This window comes from Grampus griseus, assembly GCF_964374135.1.
Source record: "Grampus griseus genome assembly, chromosome: 2".
Taxonomy (NCBI): Eukaryota; Metazoa; Chordata; class Mammalia; order Artiodactyla; family Delphinidae; genus Grampus; species Grampus griseus.
The window spans coordinates 138,836,444-138,855,836 of record NC_139018.1 but is presented as its reverse complement, the minus strand read 5'-3'; the positions used below and the strand labels follow the sequence as shown (position 1 = coordinate 138,855,836).

At 43.4% G+C, this 19,393-nt stretch overlaps 1 protein-coding gene across 2 annotated transcripts in view; it reads right to left on the bottom strand.

The window, feature by feature from the left end:
- Positions 1-19,393, bottom strand: part of ABHD2 (abhydrolase domain containing 2, acylglycerol lipase) — a 107,559-nt gene that overhangs the window by 40,818 nt on the left and 47,348 nt on the right. For both annotated transcript variants that reach the window (XM_082648204.1, XM_082648205.1), the window contains 2 exons: positions 4,490-4,665; positions 1,418-1,585 (listed from right to left, as the gene is read on the bottom strand). In XM_082648204.1, the coding sequence (XP_082504330.1) occupies positions 1,418-1,585; positions 4,490-4,665 (344 nt within the window). The remainder of the gene's footprint in view (positions 1-1,417; positions 1,586-4,489; positions 4,666-19,393) is intronic.

Here is a 19,393-nt window from a genome sequence, read left to right as displayed (position 1 = left end):
AAGTACAGGACCTTATAATTGTTCTCCATTGTTTTCATTTTTGTTAGATACTGCCTGTTTCTGCCTTTTGATCCAAACCTGTCTCTCACTTACTCACTACTCCCCATGTGCCTGTGTTACGTGTAAATCTGGAGCTTCACCTGTATCTTCAAGCTACTGACCAAACTGTTGAACAGAAGGGAGGCTGTAAAATGGGTGTCTTTAGGTGGGAGTGCACACGGAGGAGCAGTCGGATGGGAGCCCCCAGCGTGGCACAGAGCAGGTGCCCCCGCTCACGCTTCCTTACCCACCCTCACATGCCACCAAGGGTGGAAAAAACTGGAGCAATATTACTGGAGGACAATCTGACAATATGTACAAGACGTGCATAAAAAATGCTGACTCTGAAATTCTACTCCTGGAAATTTACTCCCAAGAAGACACTAAAGAGAAGAAAAAAGTTCTATGAAAAAATATTTATAGCATCATTATTTAAAATGCTGAAAAACTTTAAATAACCTAAATGGCTACAAAGAGGAATGGTTAAATAAACTATAACAGGGTAATCACAGCAATGTGGCTCTTTAAAAAGATTAAATATAATGACTATGCATCTTTATGTTAGTGAATATAAAGTTATTTAAATTAAGTTACCATAGATATACACACTATGACTGCATCTAAATAAAAACTATGTGCACACAGATAAAAGAATGGGAGGATGAAGAAAGAGAAAATTAGTTATGGTGAGATTATAAATGTAATTTTCATTTGTTTCCCATGAAAACACCTTATAATTGATGTGGTTATAAACAGCACAAATGTTGGTACATATACAGACACATATTTTAATGTTTATTATTTATGTGTGTTCAGTTAATCTGAAGGGAGAGTTAAATAAGATTTAAGAACGAGCGGTCCAGAACACAGAGCCTTACCTAACAAAGGACTTCGATGAAACTCAAGAAGCATGTGTCTAAATATGAGATCCAATTCCCGTCCTCAAGCAGCCTGAAACCCACTGAGTTGTTAATGTGCTAGACTCCCTTCCCACTAACATCCACATGCCTCATCACAGCGCTGTCCTGCCACTCACAAGAGTCCTGAGGAATGAGCATCAGGAGGACATAGTGATGAAGGGCATTAACTTACCAGCAGGGGGCGCTGTGCAAGACCTTCCCCTGTGAGCTTTAGTTTCTGCCTCTGAGATTGGCTGAGATAGGGGTTGTTCCAGTGCCCAGCTGAGAGGCTGATGTGAGGCATGGCTTCTCAAATGCCCAGTACACATGGGCTGCTGTTACAATTGTGTGCCCCACCAGCTCTTTCAGATGGGCACAAATTCTAAACTTAGAAAAGTAAGGCAGAAGCAGAAGTAGCAGCACACTTGGAGTAGGAAAAGAAATAAGGGGTTCTGCACTTGGCTGTGCCCCAAGCTTACCGTAGGTGAACATGCGTGGCGAGGTCAGTTCAATGTTGGGCAAGGCGCCCAGGTGGTTCAGCACGGCACACCGATAGCCATTTTTCTGGGCGTAGTCAACGAAGGTGCGGATGTACTGCTTCTCACTGTGATTGGCAATTCCAGGGCAGATGACCATGGTAACATCATCTATGTGGTGGAGGAGGAGATTCCGAGATAGCCAATAAATAGTGACATGATAAATGGTCACAACTACACTTCATTGGCTTAGCCAACAGTAGGAGAGAATTTAACATGCATCTTGTCACTCATTTCTCTGGGAAAGAATATCTTTCCCTCTAGCTGGAACTCTCTATAGCAGTGTTTCTCAAATTATTTGTGGTGAAGGGTCAGTTTTTAAAAGTTCCAATCCATTATGGACAGATGCTTTTGAAAAATAAAATATAATCAAAATTAACTACTAGAAAAATGAAATGAAAAAGATTCAAATCTCAATTTTTTAATTATTAGAGTCAATGGATATAAAATCACTCTGTCAAATTCTTATACAAGTTTCCAAGCACTACTCTTAATTTCTATATGAAATTCTGTATGAATGAATGAATGAAAAAATAAAAAGCAGTGTTTGTTTAGACCTCTTTGATCCAGCAATTTTACTCTCAGGTATTTATCTTACAGATACATTGTACATACACAAAACAATATATCTACAGTATAGATTGTAATAGCAAAAGACCGAATATAACATAAATGTCCAGAAATAGGGGTCTGCTTAAATAAATTTTTGCATATCCGAACGATGAAATATTATGTAGCCCTTAAAAATAATGAGACATCTTTACATACACTGATATGGCAAGCTCTCTAATATGTATTAAGTGGAAAAAGCAAGGTGCAGAAAAGGGTTATGATATGCTACTATTTGTTGGGGGGAAAAGACATCTATGTTTATAAACGCATCAACTAGCTCTGGAATCAAACACAAGAATCCTAACAGTGGGGACCACTGTTAGGGTGGGAGAGAGACTTACACTTTTACTGTATATCCTTTAGTACATTTTGAATATTCTATCATGAGCATGAACTACCTACTTAAAAATATGAATATGTGTTTTTCTTTAAAAGAAAAGTGGTGTTTGGGTTATTAAATCTAATCACAAATTTTCCTTCTGAAAGTTAAGAACAATTTTAAAATTCGTACGCAATATGCATAAAGAAACTTAAAAGTTTTTCTAAACCTTGACCTTGTAATTCCAATTCTTGGAATCTTGCCTTAAATTTTATGAGTAAGGATGCTTATCAAAGGATTATTTGAGAGCAACAAAATTATAAGCAAGCTAAATGCCCAAAACCAGAATGATTAAATTATGGTATGACCACATTGGAGACTATTAAGCAATTGTTAGACTTTTGTTATTGAAGACTTTTAGACTTTTAACTATATGGGGAAATATTTATATTATAATTTATAATATAATGTGTAGTAATTTAAATTTTAGAAAAACTTTGCATAGAACCGAAGGTAAATGGAACAAAACGCTAACAGTGGTATGCTGGGTGTAGGATTACAGATGATTCTTTTCTTTTTTTTAAATGTTTCTACATTATCTACATTTTCTATGAGTGAGTATTTATTCCTTTTGTTGTCAGGAAGAAATCACTAAAAAGGAAAAACGGCTGCTTTTCTTAGAGCGTTTCCTGGAAGCATTTCTGCCTTCCAGAACCACCCTCATCAATCCTTTCTGGGCACAGGGGTGATAGAAAGACACAGACAATCACAAAAAAGAATCAGTTTCGTCCTTTTCAACTTTCCACCTCAGTCCTAGAAGAGCAGGTTAAATTAAATTGCTTAAATTTTGTACTTTAATAGTAGAAGAAGTCAGAGCATTAGAAGCAAGGGAAAAAATATTTAACTTTTTTAAATGGTAGAGAAATAAATATTTGAAAGATCAGCTACAAGGCTTAGAAACACAATGTGAACTCCTAATCTATTCATTTATTCACTTCTGTGACTGTTTATTCGACTCTGGGGATTCCTACATTCTAGCAGACAGATGATAAACAACTATGCAAATAAGCTCAGAGAGTGGCAGGTACCATGAAGAACTAGAGCAGGAAGGTGTGATGGATTTCCTGGGAAGGAAACACTAGTTAGAGGAGTCAGGGACCATCCCTCTGAGGTGACATCGGGGCTGAGAGCTAAATGACAAAGAGGCAATTGTGTGAAGGTCTGGGACAAGCATTCCAGACAGAGGGAACATAAGCTAAGTTGTCACTAGCTACTCAGAGGTTCTAAGTGCTTTAAATAACTGAGAGCTATATTACATTTACTGGAATTTACCCCTAAATATTGACTGAGTTCCTGTAAAAAACTAGGTGCCTTTGAATACTACAGAACTCAAAAGACATGTCCTCTTCCAGTAGTAACAGCATTCAAAGGATGCAGCCATCTAACTCCACTTCCTCAGAAGTCCTCATTGTGAAGCTTTTTATGAATGTTTATTGTGCAGTCTGCACAGAGCAATGAGAGTTTTATCACCAGTAGAAACCGTGGTTGTTTCTGAGATATAGGTGTCCCAGACCTCTGGAAACCTAAGCAGAGGGTATATGAGAGCCTTTGTTATCTGCTGTTGTCCAACAAACAAGACCAGCTACACTGCATCTCTCAGCTTCAGTTTCCTCATCAGTAAAGTAGGGATAATAAGGCACTGACTTCTCAGGGTTGTTGTGAGGATTAAATGAGATAATAGCATACATAAAGCACTTAAAATGGTCCAGCTTCTGTTGCTGTCATCAAACCAAAGGCCTGGTCCTGGGCTCCAAGTTCTTATACCAAGCTTTTCTATTTCACAAAAGGACTAAAAAACTGTGTTCAACAATGCTTTCTGAAGAGCCCTACAGGACGCCCGGCAAGCACACGCTGGAGCCAGTCCTTGCCAGTTGCTCCTAAGTGATGCACCTCAGCAGACTTCCTACAGGACCCTGAATGCGATGGTAAGTATCAATGGCTCGAGCATTTATATTGAGGCTCCCTCACGGACTAGTTCCCCTTCCCTGAGTGATGGCCCAATCATATGACCTAAACTTGCTTACCTCCCACACAGTGCTCAGCCAAGGGCTCGAAGAGGTCAAAGGTCGAAGTGGCTCCGTCAGACATGGTGATGAACTTCCGGTGCCCATACGGGTGTGGTGACCTCACCCTTCCCATCTTCCCATACAAGGCTGTTTGGATGTGTCCACTTTTCCCCCAGATCAAAGGTGGAATATATCTAAGAAAGAAGGAGAGGAGAGGTCAATTTTCCCACACTCCTTGAATAATGCTCTAAAAAAACTTTGGAGCAAGAGCTTTTCAACCTCTTTTTTTTTTCCTGACAAATTCTGTTCACTAAGCACAAATATGAGATTTTTTAAACCTTATACCCATGCCATGATTTATCTCCTTTTCCCACTTAACGCATCAGATTAGCTTTAGAAATCAACCAGGGCATGCTTATATAGACAGGACTTCAAATTTAAGGTGTTAATTAATTCAACACGGGTTATTGCCATAATAAATTAATTCAACACGGGTTATTTCCATAATGTAGAATAGAAAGAAAGCAACTAATACATTTTGAACACATGCTACTTGACAGGGTTAGCCTCATTATCAAATGAGCTACTGTATATAAAATAGCTAGCACGGCACCTATGCAAACTAAATGTTCACTTCTTTGCCTTCCCCCAATAAGGCAGGCCACAGCTGCGGGGGTTACCCCATGAACCAAACCTGCTACCTTGTTAAACTGGGAAGGGCTGCAAAGCCTCCTAAGAGTCTGTTAAGTGCCTTGTCCATGTGTGTGTGTGTGTGTGTGTGTGTGTGTGTGTGTGTGTGTGCTGGGGGGCACATTGTATGCTCTGGAGAATGTGCTAGAAGGGCAGAGCAATGTAAATATTTGTTGGATTAATGAAGGATAAAGTCTTGTTAGCATAAGCAAGGCATGATACCACCCTAACAACTGTCCTTCGTGAAAACACAGTGACTCTGGTCCTTGGTAGGAAGTGCAAAAATCACAAACTAGTTAATCACTGGGAAAACAAGGTGTTCCAAGTTACAATTAAGAAATGATTATAGTTCACAACCACAGGGCAAGATGATCCCATTTACTGAAACTGCTATTGGTTTCTCTTCTTCAGCTTTGAGCCCAAGCTTGATGCGTGAGCAGGATTTGTGTTCTGTATTAAACTAGAGACATAATATAAAATGGTAATGACATCAATCCTTCACCTCTGTAGTGTATCACAGTGGTGAACATTTTATTAAGAATTTACCTTAACCTGCTTGCCAATTTGTGCCTATCATTTCTATCAGACCAGATGATCCCAGACCCTCTTCTTAAATTAAACCAGATTTACTCTCTGTTTTTGGCAATTCATTAAATCTACACAAATTTAAGAGAAGGGAAGTCATCACCTTAAGCAAGCCAGTTCCCAGATAAGCTTCCTCTCTGGGGGCAGGGAGGAGAAGGAAGAGTTTTTTTTTTTTTTTGCGGTACGCGGGCCTCTCACTGTTGTGGCCTCTCCCGTTGAGGAGCACAGGCTCCGGACGCGCAGGCCCAGCGGCCATGGCTCATGGGCCCAGCCGCTCCGCGGCATGTGGGATCTTCCCGGTCCGGGGCATGAACCCACGTCCCCTGCGTCGGCAGGCGGACTCTCAACCACTGCGCCACCAGGGAAGCCCAAGGAAGAGTATTTTTAAGACCTATGGACATGAAACCACTTGCCAGCATCAACCACAGGTGCAAATCTCAGTGCAGAGACCACGGCCTTTAGAAAGCAGGCAAAGGCATTTTTAAGAGATAAGTGGATTATGACAGTAACAAAAAGCAAGCTTATAAAATAATGTCAATAGGACAGCTGAATACTATACAAGATTTAGATAACCGAATTTATAAAGGGTTTCAGACTACTAAGTTGGACAATAAACTGTGCATACGGGGAGGGGAGTGGTCCAAGAAACCAAACTTCTGATTGTTCCTGGAGGAGAAGTTCGGAGAAAATTTTGTTTACGATACAAATTAAAAACAGAAATGTGCTGAGGTTAAAAATGTCAGAAGAATGGGTTAAATTTCATCTACTTATCCTCTGATCTCATTTAGAATATAATATAATCATAGAAAAGATGACAAAAGCATAAAATTTCCTTTTGGCTACTCAGATTTCCTGTATAATCATGACACAGGTGATCAATCCTGATGCCATGCTCCAGATTCAAGGTCCTGTCACCGCCTCTGAATCTTGGCAATTGCCCCCCAAGTGGCCTCTCAGCCTCTAGTCTTGCTGCCATCGACTCTGGCATCCCCCCACCAGTGGAGGGATAACTAACACACAAACCTGGCCACGGCCCTCTATTGCTTGAGTCCTAGTAGCTCGGCTTAGGAGGTGCCACCTTGGTGCCTGCTTACCTCTTTTGCCTAAGTTCCAAAAAACCTGAACCACCGTCCACTCAAGAGTCACTTCCAATCAGGTTTTTTGGGAAGCTCCCTGCCTCTGTGCCCCCTGGAAAAGCACCCTGCACACCCTAGCACCCACGAGGCTTGATTAAAATACACCTTTTTCAAGCACACTCCTCCCTGCCACCTGCAGGGCCTGGGCTCATTCTCCTTTGTGTCTATCCTCAGGGCACTCGAAACACACGAAGCACGTAGGGAGGACTCGAGGATGAACAGAATACAGACCCACTTAGTAAATCTGAAAAGACAAAGATATGCTTAAAAAATCATATGCATCAGGATGATGTGAACTTGGCTGTGGCATCATTGGTGTTTGGCTGTTGTTCTCCTTCCAGGCTACTCAGCACCATTCTCAGACTGGGCTGGGATGAAATTCTCAAGCTGTTCCTGTGTGTGTGCATGCGTGCGTGCATGGTGTGTGGACAGGTGACTGCCTGGGACTTTCTCAGTTCAGTGTAAGGTCAGTTGTACACAGTGGAAGTTTCACTGTCTATAATTTTATGACAATACCACCTACTGATAAAACACTTTTTAATTAACATCACAGTAACCCAACACCAGGGCTTACAAGATTGAGTTTTTGCATAGCATTTACTGTGGTGGAGCTTTATTGTGTTTTTGTTTGTCTTCATAACTGATCCACAGATCATAGGAAAAACATTAAGAAAGTAAAAACCAGGGCTTCCTTGGTGGCACAGTGGTTGAGAGTCCACCTGCTGATGCAGGGGACATGGGTTCGTGCCCTGGTCCAGGAAGATCCCACATGCTGCGAAGCGGCTGGGCCCGCGAGCCATGGCCGCTGAGCCTGTGCGTCCGGAGCCTGTGCTCCGCAACGGGAGAGGCCGCAGCAGTGAGAGGCCCACGTACCGCAAAAAAAAAAAAAAAAAAAAAAAGAAAGTAAAAACCAGAATAGGTGCCCACTCACGTGGTTCAGTTCAGGGAAGGAATCTGGACCAAAACAACAGAATATTTTGAAATTTATATAAATATGGAAATATTTAATTTTTAAAATTTATTTATTTTGGGCTGCCTTGGGTCTTCGTTGCTGTGTGCAGGCTTTCTCTGGTTGCGGTGAGTGTGGGCTGCTCTTCGTTGCGGTGCGCAGGCTTCTCACTGTGGTGGCTTCTCTTGTTGCGGAGCACGGGCTCTAGGCGTGCAGGCTTCAGTAGCTGTAGCATGTGGGCTCAGTAGTTGTGGCTCACGGGCTCCAGAGCGCAGGTTTAGTAGTTGTGGCGCACGGGCTTAGTTGCTCCGTGGCATGTGGGATCTTCCCGGACCAGGCCTCGAACCTGCATCCCCTGCATTGGCAGGCAGATTCTTAACCACTGCGCCACCAGGGAAGTCCCTGGAAACATTTAAGAGATGTTGCTGAAGTGGTACATGGAGGAATATGTTTTACTCTAACTACCTATGGGGTAGTTTGTCTGAAAATAGAGCCGCCAAATAATTCCACCTATTCCTGCCCCCACAAGCCATTCTTCCCGTCAGGAGCTAGATTCCTACCTCCCCTACCCCACCCCTATGGATCTAGGCTGGCCTGTGACTTGTCCGGTCTGCTGGACGTGGTGGGAGGCCTGCTGTGCAGATCTGGGCCTGGCCCTTCAGAAGCCTGGCAGCTTCTGCTTGTATAATACCTCCTTGGAAGTCTGGTGCTATGCTATAAAGAAGCCAGGCCTTGACTACCCAGTGATGAGGGAAAAACGGAGGGGGGCTAGAGAATGAGAAATAAAACCAAGAACTGTGTGCATTTAAAATTTCATAGTACCACCGAACTGCCTCCCAAAAGAGAGGGACCAATTTACATTCCTACCAATTGTGTATGAAAGTACCTGTCTTCCTCACCCTCATCAATAATTGGTGTTTTAGGGCTTCCCTGGTGGCGCAGTGGTTGACAATCCAACTGCCGATGCAGGGGACACGGGTTCGTGCCCCGGTCCAGGAGGATCCCACATGCCGCGGAGCGGCTGGGCCCATGAGCCATGGCCCCTGAGCCTGCGCGTCTGGTGCCTGTGCTCAGCAACGGGAGAGGCCACAACAGTCAGAGGCCTGCGTACCGCAAAAAAAAAAAAAAAAAAAATTGGTGTTTTGGCTACTTTGATAGGCAAAAAATGGGTATTATATTTCAATTTGTGTTTCTTAAGGTTGATCCAATCTATGGCAGAAAAAAAGTTTCTTACTTGAATTTGCATTTCCTTGATTCATGTGTTTATTAGCAATTTGTACTTCTTTTCTGTGAATTGTCTGTTCATATCCTTTGTCCATTTTTCTATTATAGTTTTCTTTTTCCTTTTTTATTTTTATCACTCCTACATTAAGTCATTATATATTATATTTTGCAAGGGTTTTCTCCAGTCTATTGTATATTTTAATTTTATTTTTCATCTTATATAGCTTTTTATATTTTGTGGTTAAATTTATTAATTTTTTCTGTTAAAACCTTTGTGTTTTGCATTTTGCTTTAAAAGGGGCTATTCCAATACCCAATTATAAATATATTCAGCAATATTCCTTCTATTATTCCTATAGTTTTTAAAAATGTATTACCCTGAAGTCACTTATTTTTGAAAATGATGCGAAGTAAAGATCTAATTCATTTTTAATCTAATTCAACTAGTTAGCTAATTGTCCTTACTCCATAAATGGCCCATCCTTTCCCTACTGATTTCAACGGTCATTTTAAATATATACCAAGTTCTCAATTAAATATCTGGATTTGTTTCTGCATTTTCTATTCTGGTTCATCGATTTCTTTGTCTATTCTTATGCCAATATGGCACCACTTTAATTAATACAGCTTTATGGAATATTTTGAAAGTTGATGGTGCAGGCCTACTTCACTCTACTTTTTCAAAATTTTCTTGGCAGACTTTTGACATTTTAGTTTCCAGATGAACTATAGGATTAGCTTGTTCTATGAAAAATTTTGGAGTTTTAAATTGGAAACACACCAAACATATACTACTTTGGGAAGAACTGACATCTTTACAGTTTCGACTTGTCCCATTCAAAAACATGGTGTGAGGGGCTTCCCTCGTGGTCCAGTGGTTAAGACTCCACACTTCCAATGTAGGGGTCGATCCCTGGTTGGGGAACTAAAATCCCACATGCCACGCAGCACGGCCAAAAGATAAAAAAACAAACATGGGGGTTTCCCTGGTGGCGCAGTGGTTGAGAGTCTGCCTGCCGATGCAGGGGACACAGGTTCGTGCCCCGGTCTGGGAGGATCCCACATGCCGCAGAGCGTCTGGGCCCATGAACCATGGCCGCTGAGCCTGCGCGTCCAGAGCCCGTGCTCCGCAACGGGAGAGGCCACAGCAGTGAGAGGCCCACGTACCGCAAAAAACAAAAACAAAAACCAAAACCAAACATGGTGTATCTCTCCATTATTCAGGTATTTATGTCCTATAGTAAAACTTTATGTCTTGCTTCACGTTTCAATACTCATTTTTTACTACACTAATTTGCATGCATTTCTACATTTTAAAAAGCTATTCTTAGAGTTAGTATCTGGGCATGTTTTATTCCTGACTCCCAGAAAGCAGAAGTGATGTCTTCTACTTCTTTACTTATCTAGATGGTATTTTGTCCAATGTCATGCTGTGGTCAGTGGTTAATGAATCCTGTTACTAAGAAAGAAGCTAGAAGATCACAACAAAATCTAGAGGCCAGCATGTCTTTATCTTCTGAACCTACTTATAATCAACATCTGGCTATGCTAACGGAATTGCCCAAAGGGAAAGACCACAAGGGAAAATCTGGACCTCCCTCCCTCCCACATCCCTCCAGACATGCGTGCGCGCGCGCGCGCGCGCGCACACACACACACACACACACACACACACACACGCTGCCTTTGGGCACATGGAGTTCACACGAGCAAGGACAGATGGTTGCTGGGCTGTTTATAAGACAGTTGAAAAAAAAGCCGACTAATGCTCATCTTTGCCCTAAATCTGTGGGTGACCAATTCTTCCTTATGGGACTTGGGTCCCTTGGTTGTAGATCAAACCACTTTATAGCTATGGGACCCAGACTTAGCCGTTATTCCCTTTGATCCTCTCCAGTACCTCTCTACCAAATCGGCCCAAGGCCTGGCACACAGTAGGTGTTTAGGATATGTTGTCTGAGGTTGAGCCCCCCACCGACTCCCAGCAAGTCCTTCCCAGTGAACCAAATGCCCATCAGCCGCTACTCCTTGGCATTTTAAATTTGTATCAAACAGGCTGCTTTGGTTAAAGCAACAAAACCCAACTCCAACTAACTTAACTCCTCTTATATTACAGGGATGCTGGGGTGCTCACCAAATGGACAAGAGTCTGGAGAACCAGGCTTGAAGAGCACAGGATCCAGGAAGGAAACCAGGGGGTTGCTCTAGCGATGTGCTCTTTACACAGTCAGCAACATCACTGCCCCCCACCCACCTGGAAAGAGTCAATATCCCAGGAGTGAGGTGTCTAGAAGCAGGGAATTTCAGAGTGGGTGGGCAGGGCAACCTTGATTTACTACCTACATGCAATGGGAGAGAGGAACTTCCCCAAAAGGAAATTTGTGTGCCCCTGGAGAGGAAGAATGGATGCTGGGCAGCAGAAAAGTGACAAATGTCCCCTACAAGGTTTTTAGCTGGACATGTCTTTGGTTCAAAAAGCTTTTTCAGTGCCCCTGACACTCCACAGCCCCCATCAAATCACAGTATTCCCTCTAGTTCTTCCAAAGTCTCCTCTTTCTTTCTGTCACTGTTCCCTGAAACCGGGTCCCAACTCTTAGTATTTCACATCGTTCTAAAATGTATCTATTGATATTTTAGAGCCTCTTCAGAAAAGCTTCACCTATAATACAACATAGATCAGAAACAGGCAATCTACTTGCTCAAGCATTGTTTTTTTTTTTTCTCACACAGCCATCTTTCTAAAAGCTAATTTCATAAAAAAAAAAAAAAGAGTTTGTGTTATTTTCTTTAAAGGAGACATCTAGCAAAGTAGAGTTTTTATGACTCTTGGCCAATGATCTTTATTGGTCTTAGAGTAAAATAGTACATTTTACGCAGCCCATCATTTTGCCCCCACTATCTTTTTGAGTTAAAATTCACATAACATGGAATTAACCATCTTAAAGTATACAATTCAGTGGCATTTAGTACATTAACAACATTGTGCAATCATCACCTTTACCTACTTTCAGAATATTTCATCACTCCACAAGGAAACCCTATATGCGTTAAGCAATCACTCCCCATTCTCCCCTTCCCCCAGCCCTGGGCAACCATTCATCTGCTTTCTGTCTCTATGAATTTACATATTCGGGATATTTCATGTAAATGGAATCATACAACGTGTGACTTTTTGTCTTGTGATTTTTCACCTACATTACGTTTTCGAGGTTAATTCATGTTGTAGTCTGTGTCAGTACTTCATTCCTTTTTATTTCATTTCATGGATATACCACATTTTGTTTACTCATTCATTTGTTGATGGACACTTGGATTGCTTCCACCTTGTGGCTATTATGAAGAGTGCTGATATGAATGCTTGTGTACCAGTTTTTGATTGAATACCTGTTTCTAATTCTTTTGGGTATATACCAAGGAGTAGTATTTCTGGGTCATCTGGTAATTCCATGCTGAACTTTTTGAGGAACCTCCAAACAGTTTTTCATAGCAGCTGAAACATTTTACATTCCCACCAACAACGTACAAGGGTTCCAATTTCTCCACATCCTTGCCAACACCTGTTATTTTCCATTAGAAAAATTATTACTGCCATCCTAGTGGGTATGAAGCGGCATCTCTTGTGGTTTGATTTGCATTTCCCTAATAATTAATGACATTGAACAGCCCTACCATTTTGACTCTAGGCTATTTTCTTCCACTCTCTCTCTACTTCTATCTCTGTCTGTGATACTGATCACAATTTAAAAGATGAACCAGTTGATAAATAAATGTATACTGGACTTCCCTGGTGGCACAGTGGTTAAGAATCCACCTGCCAATGCAGGGGACACGGGTTCGAGCCCTGGTCCGGGAAGATCCCACATGCTGAGGAGCAGCTAAACCCATCCACCACTACTGAGCCTGTGTGCCACAACTACCAAAGCACGCACGCCTAGAGCCCAAGCTCCGCAACAAGAGAAGCCACTGCAATGAGAAGCTCGTGCACCGCAATGAATAGTAGCCCCTGCTCGCCTCAACTAGAGAAAGCCCACGTGCAGCAACGAAGACCCAAGGCAGCTATAAATAAATAAATAAATTTTAAAAAGTAAATAAATAAAATAAAATAAATGTATACTATTAGCCTCCTGTTCACTTCACAACGGCTACTACTGGTAGAAAGAATCGAATCAGAATAAAATTGGTAACAGTTAAAACAGCATGTGGTATAATCCAGTATTGCCTAAATTTTGACAAAAGAATCCAGTTTTCATAAAAGCATTTAGACTTGCAAAGTTTAACCTAGAGAATTGGTCTTGATGAAAAGGAGAGCCATAAGAGAACTTTCTACGGTCAGTAACATACAATACGAACAAAAACTGATTCCAAGCTTTGTAGCAAAAGTTAAATGGAAAATAAACCTGATGAAGATAAAATTTAACTGTATTATATTAAAAAAATCAACACGGAGTCAAATTGGCTCAGTAGGATTTGCTCCTGAAAATAGTCTAAAACTCTTTAATGTTAGCACAACTCTAATGAAGATACTTGTATTTAAAATGTCCTTGGATTCAACCTCTCCTGAGCCTTCTCCCAATGGGAGTGCAGGTGGTTAGAATTCAACTAGAGGTCCTCCTTCCCAGCCCAATCCCGACAAATGACTCGGGACCAACAAAGGAGATGATATGAACTGAAAAGGAACCATGTGGAAGAGAAGATCCCAAATGCAGGGTCCACTCAGGGGCTGTGGAGATCCGTGGGAGTCATCTGAGAAGTCTTGCTTCTCCTCCTTCACAAGGAAGTAATAGGGTTCATGATTTCACAGAGAAAAAGGAAACAGGAGGGAAGGGTTACCATGCTCTAATTATCTGCAAGAATGAGTTGAGATACATTGAAGACAAAGGTCGCTGGAACCTTACTAGAGCAAAGGAATATCACCTGGACTGAAACCTAGGGCCTCTCCCTTCATGACTTTGGGCACATTAAGGATGTTCCCCAAGCCCTTTACCAAAGGAAGTCAGGAGCATCTGAGGTACTAGTCATGGCTCCATCACCATTATTTATTTACCTCCTTTGAACACAAAACATTTTATTTACTTATAGCACTTCACAATTTTTCAAAGTCCTTTCTGTATAGGATTTCATTTGCTTTTTAAAACATTTATTTTTACTTTTTAAATTAACTAAATTTTTAAATTAAAGTATAGTTGATTTACAATGTTGTGTTAGTTTCTGGTGTACAGCAAAGCGATTCAGTTATATACATATATACATACTCTGTTTCAGATTTGTTTCCATTATGGCTTATTATAGGATATTGAAGACAGTTCCCTATGCTATACAGCAGGACCTTGCTGCTTTCATTTGCCTTTGATAACAAGTTTGTGAAATGGGCAGCTGTTGTCAACCATGGGGACCCTGCGGTCCAGAGAGTGAAAGGCTTGGCCATGGCCACTTGTCACTCTGCTAATCAAGGGCAGAGTTAGGACTTCAACTGAGGCCTTGACCACTGCGTCCAGTGCTTGTTTGGATGATAAAATAGGCGTGATGAGGAAAATAGATGCTTTCATTCCGGAGACTCCTATGACTCTATTAGTCATCCTTTAAAAATATTAGTTATCTAGAACCAGTGTAAATGAGGCTTAAGGTATCTTAAATAGTCAACGACCAGCCTCTAGCTTTAAAAATACATCAAATTAGCATACGTGTATTCCAGAGTTGTCTGTTTTTAAGGCTATGGCCGACCAGGGGCTTCTCAGCAACACGGGGAGCCCCGGGAGGTCACTCCTGATACAAATCTGCTTGTTGAGTTGGAAGCTGGCAACACACAGGAGAAAGGACAAACACTCAGACCACGACCTGGGCCTCCAGCAAGCCCAACAGTCACGACAAAGGGGTCATTCGGGAGTGACCCCTTCTCCTGTTTTAACCTTGCTCTCTCCTCCTCAGGGTCATTCTGTTAGTGTAGTGGTGTCACGTTTCACCCGTAGCCTGATCCTCAAGGATCCTCGAGGATCCTTAAAAGGTCAAGCCATCAACTATAGTCAAATCACCCCCCAGAATACCCTACAGGAAGGAAGGAACACACTGTCTGTAAGCGGAGCCCAGGTAGCTCTTGTCCAGTGCCGGGCAGATGGCTGGGACTGCATTAACACAGATGGCACTGGTGGCCTGAGGTTAGGGCTGTGTTGTGAAATATAAAACCCCCAAATCTTTGACTTCCCTGGTGGCACAGTGGTTAAGAATCCGCCTGCCAATACTGGGGACAAGGGTTCAATCCCTGGTCCAGGAAGATCCCACATGCCACGGGGCAACTAAGCCTGTGCACCACAACTACTGAGCCTGCGCTCTAGAGCCCAAGAGCCACAATTACTGAGCCCATGTGCCACAACTACTGAAGCCCATGTGCTCTAGGGCCTGCGTGCCACAACTACTAAGCCTGTGTGCTGCAACTACTGAAGCCCGTGCACCCAGAGCTCGTGCTCCGCAACAAGAGAAGCCACCGCAATGAGAAGCTTGCGCACCGCAATGAAGAGTGGCCCCTGCTCGCCGCAACTAGAGAAAGCCCGCGCACAGCAATGAAGACCCAACGCAGCCAAAAATAAAGTAAAATAAATAAATTAAAAAAAAAACAAACTCAAATCTTTAAATGAGAGGATGCAGCACGATGCTCCCTCTTGCAGGAGAGGCACACAGGCCCTGGCACTACCAGCGGGGATGTGAGGCTCCCAGCTCACACACCATGGGGCCTGCACTTGTCTGAGTGGAGAGGCCGGTTGAGGGGCCAGCACAAAGGAAGTGTGTGTGTGTGTCTGTGTGTGTCTTTCTTGGTGTAAAGACTTGGATCTATACAAGTTAAGTCACATATGATACAACTCCACTGAAGACTAGAAAGAATATCAGGATAATAATTAAATATTGTAATGTTAAAAAAAGTAGTGGGCTTCCCTGGTGGTGCAGTGGTTGAGAGTCCGCCTGCCGATGCAGGGGACACGGGTTCGTGCCCCGGTCCAGGAGGATCCCACATGCCGCAGAGCGGCTGGGCCCTTGAGCCATGGCCGCTGAGCCTGCGCGTCCAGAGCCTGCGTTCTGCAACGGGAGAGGCCACAGCAGTGAGAGGCCTGCATACCGCAAAAAAAAAAAAAAAAAAAAAAGTAGTAATTTAATTTATCCCCAGCCTAAATTCCAGGCACTGGGCAGAAGAAGGAACACCCAGTGCAGAGCCATCTGTCTGCAGGATTCCCCCAGACATCCACAGCTACCTCCGGGATTCACCTAGGACTCACTCTTGAGGTTTAATAGGTCATCCGGCAAAATGAGCGGCCACCTTCTCAAGGGTTGGTGACTTTCGACTGTCAGCATCTGGGAACTCAGCACTTGACTGGAAGCCCAACCAGCCCATGGCCCTGACTTTGTTCCCAACACAGAGGTTCGCTCCACAGACACGGGTCTGCCCTCGGCTTCCCTCTCCTTCAGCAAAGCCCAAGCCCAAGGGACACTTCAGTGATGGGCAGAAAGCAGAGGGGTCATGTCATCCTGGGAAGCCCTCCCAAGGGAAAAGCTCCCTTTGCGTCGGCCCCACAGAGCGCTGCCTCACAGCTGCTCCCATTTCTCTCCTGAGAACCTCACTTTCAAGTGGCTGATAATGTCTTTCCCTGGGTTTGAGCCAAGATGCCGGCCAGGGGTCAGAGCAGGTGCTGGGACTCTTTAGGAGACAAGGGCTCAGGATGTTTCCTCAGCTTCCCCTTCCCAGCAGGCCCTCCACTCTACTCAAAGCACAGCCTCAGGTAAAGAAAAACAAATTTTCCATTTCAGGAAAAATATTTGTCCACTGAGAAGAGATTTACTCAGACCAAGAGATTTGTTTGGAGAGTGAGCACACGGATGAGGAATGCCTCTAGGAACACGTGGCTGGCAGCTGGGACCAAACCAGAGACATTATCGGAACTGAGCTGGCCTCTGCCTATGTTTTCTTTTGGCTCTTACATGTTGAGTCAATAAAATTCAGAGATTAGCAAGACACAGTGCCTGACCTTGTAGGGTTCACAACCTGGGGGTGGAAGCGCATGAGGGAAACACAGACAACTACTGTCACAGTGAGAAGGAGTGGGCAATGGGGGCAGAAAGGCAGGATGGGAGGATGGTAATGGGGAGACAATCACGAGGCTGAGAAGCACGAGTTTAACTCAGTACATGATGGGGAGTGTTAAGGACTGAATGTTTGTGTCCCCCCAACATCCACATATTGAAGCCCTACCCGCCACCCCGCATGTGATGATATTTCAAGGTGGGATCTTTGGGACATAACCAGGCTTAGAAGAAGTCATGAGGGTGGAGCCCCCGTGATGGGACTGGTGCCCTTATAAGAGGACGATGAGAGACCAGAGCTCTCTCTTTCTCTCTCTCTCTCTCCACCATGCAAGGACACAGTGAGAAGGTGGCCATCTGCAAAGCCAGGAAGAGGGCCCTCACCCGGAAACAAACCTGCTAGCACCTTGATCTTAGACTTTCCAGCCTCTGGAACTTTGAAAAATAAGTATCTGTTGTTTAAGCATCCCAGTCTACTGTATTTTGTTATAGCAGCCTGAGCTGACTAAGATGGAAGTCTAAGGTTCTCAGAGAGGGCAAGTTTCTGAGCAACCAACCTCTGAGTCAAGGACTGGGCTGGTCACGTCTCTCAATCTTCACAATACCTCTGAGCGACGATATCGCCCCCCCACTTTACAGATGAGAAAAGTAGAGTCTTGACTTGCTTGATATCACAAAGTCAGGATTAGAGGACAGATCTCTGATGTCTGTCCAGAGCTTTTCTTACCACGCCACACTCGAGACCCATCAACTCCCTCAACTACAAGTTAGAACAACAATTAAAACATTTTTGTGCCTGCTCTTTTCTGTCTGATCAACTGGCAGAATGTTATATTAAATCATGTTTTTCCAAATTGATAACTGAATTTGTTGGAACTTGTCTTTGGTGTTCTTCACGTACATTAAACAAAAAAACATTTCTTTGATTTTACATGTTTTTCACAACTGTAACCATCTTCTTTAGATTAGTGAAGTTTTTTTCTGCAGGAGATCCATCTGGAGGGTAATTAATTTGGATATTCACATTGATTATTTCAAGATGGGGCCAGAATGTTAACTCATACTGAATAGCTCCCCAAAGATAATGAGACCCGGAAGAGTGATGATAAAGAGGCTAGAGGTACTTCTGGAAAGGCAAGAGATGTTTGGTTTGGGGAAGCATTTTTACCTACTTTAATGAGTGAGAATAAATTAATCAGGACAAGGATCAGTGGGGCAGGGGGTTGGGGTGGGGGGAATACTGGGAACAGAGCTTTGGGGCAGCTCCGGAAGTCAGAAAATTGACTTCCGCCTCCGTGTGTGTGTGTGTGTGTGTGTGTGTGTGTGTGTGTGTGCGCGTGTGTGTGTGTGTGTGTGTGGACAAGCCTGTGTCCCCACAGAGGAGGTGAGGGAGCAGGGAAGGGGCAGAACTCTTTAGACTTAGGGGAACAGTTTGTAGATACTTATCCTGGATCCTGAACTGCCAGAGCCTCCCCTTCATAGACCTTGAACCCAGGACTCTTGCTGCTCCTACCACAGATCCCTTTGGTTCCCTTCGTGGCCTCTCTTCCCCTGTCCAGCCTGGCTGGCCTGAAGCCAGATGGTCTTTTGTGTGCCTACAACACTGGGCCTCACCCTTCTCCACTAGGACACAGGCCCCTGGAAGCCCCCTCTTTGCAGGAGGCCAGAGGTGGAGGAGACCCTGCATCACATGACACCAGTCCTGCTGGGGAGGCAAGGCTGAGGCTGGGAAAGGACTTCATCATTTTAGCTTTGGAAACAAACACCTTGGGCCTTTTATCTCAAAATGTCAAGTGGCATATTCAGCTTCCCCAACACCCATTAATAGGCTCATCAGAAATATGATTTGGGGGACTTCCCCGGCGGTCCAGTGGTTAAGGACTCGCCTTCCAATGCAGAGGGTACGGGTTCGATCCCTGGTTAGGGAGCTAAGATCCCACATGCCTCGCAGCCAAAATACCAAAACATAAAACAGAAGCAATACTGTAACAAATCCAATAAAGACTTTAAAAATGGTCCACATCAAAAAAAAAAAAAAAAAAAGAAAGAAAGAAATACGCTTTGAACACAGCATTTTCCCCACGGGGCGGGGGTAAACAGTTCTTCACAGCTGTCACACATTACATTTTCAAAACTACTGTTGTTAGATGCTCTATTCCTGAACTGCAGGATGATGCACAGGAAAATTCCAGTGCAGAGCGGGTTGTTTCTGCCTGAAATGACCAAAAGTGGCCTAAGGAAATGAGAGAAATCAGCTTCTGTTCCTGAGACTGG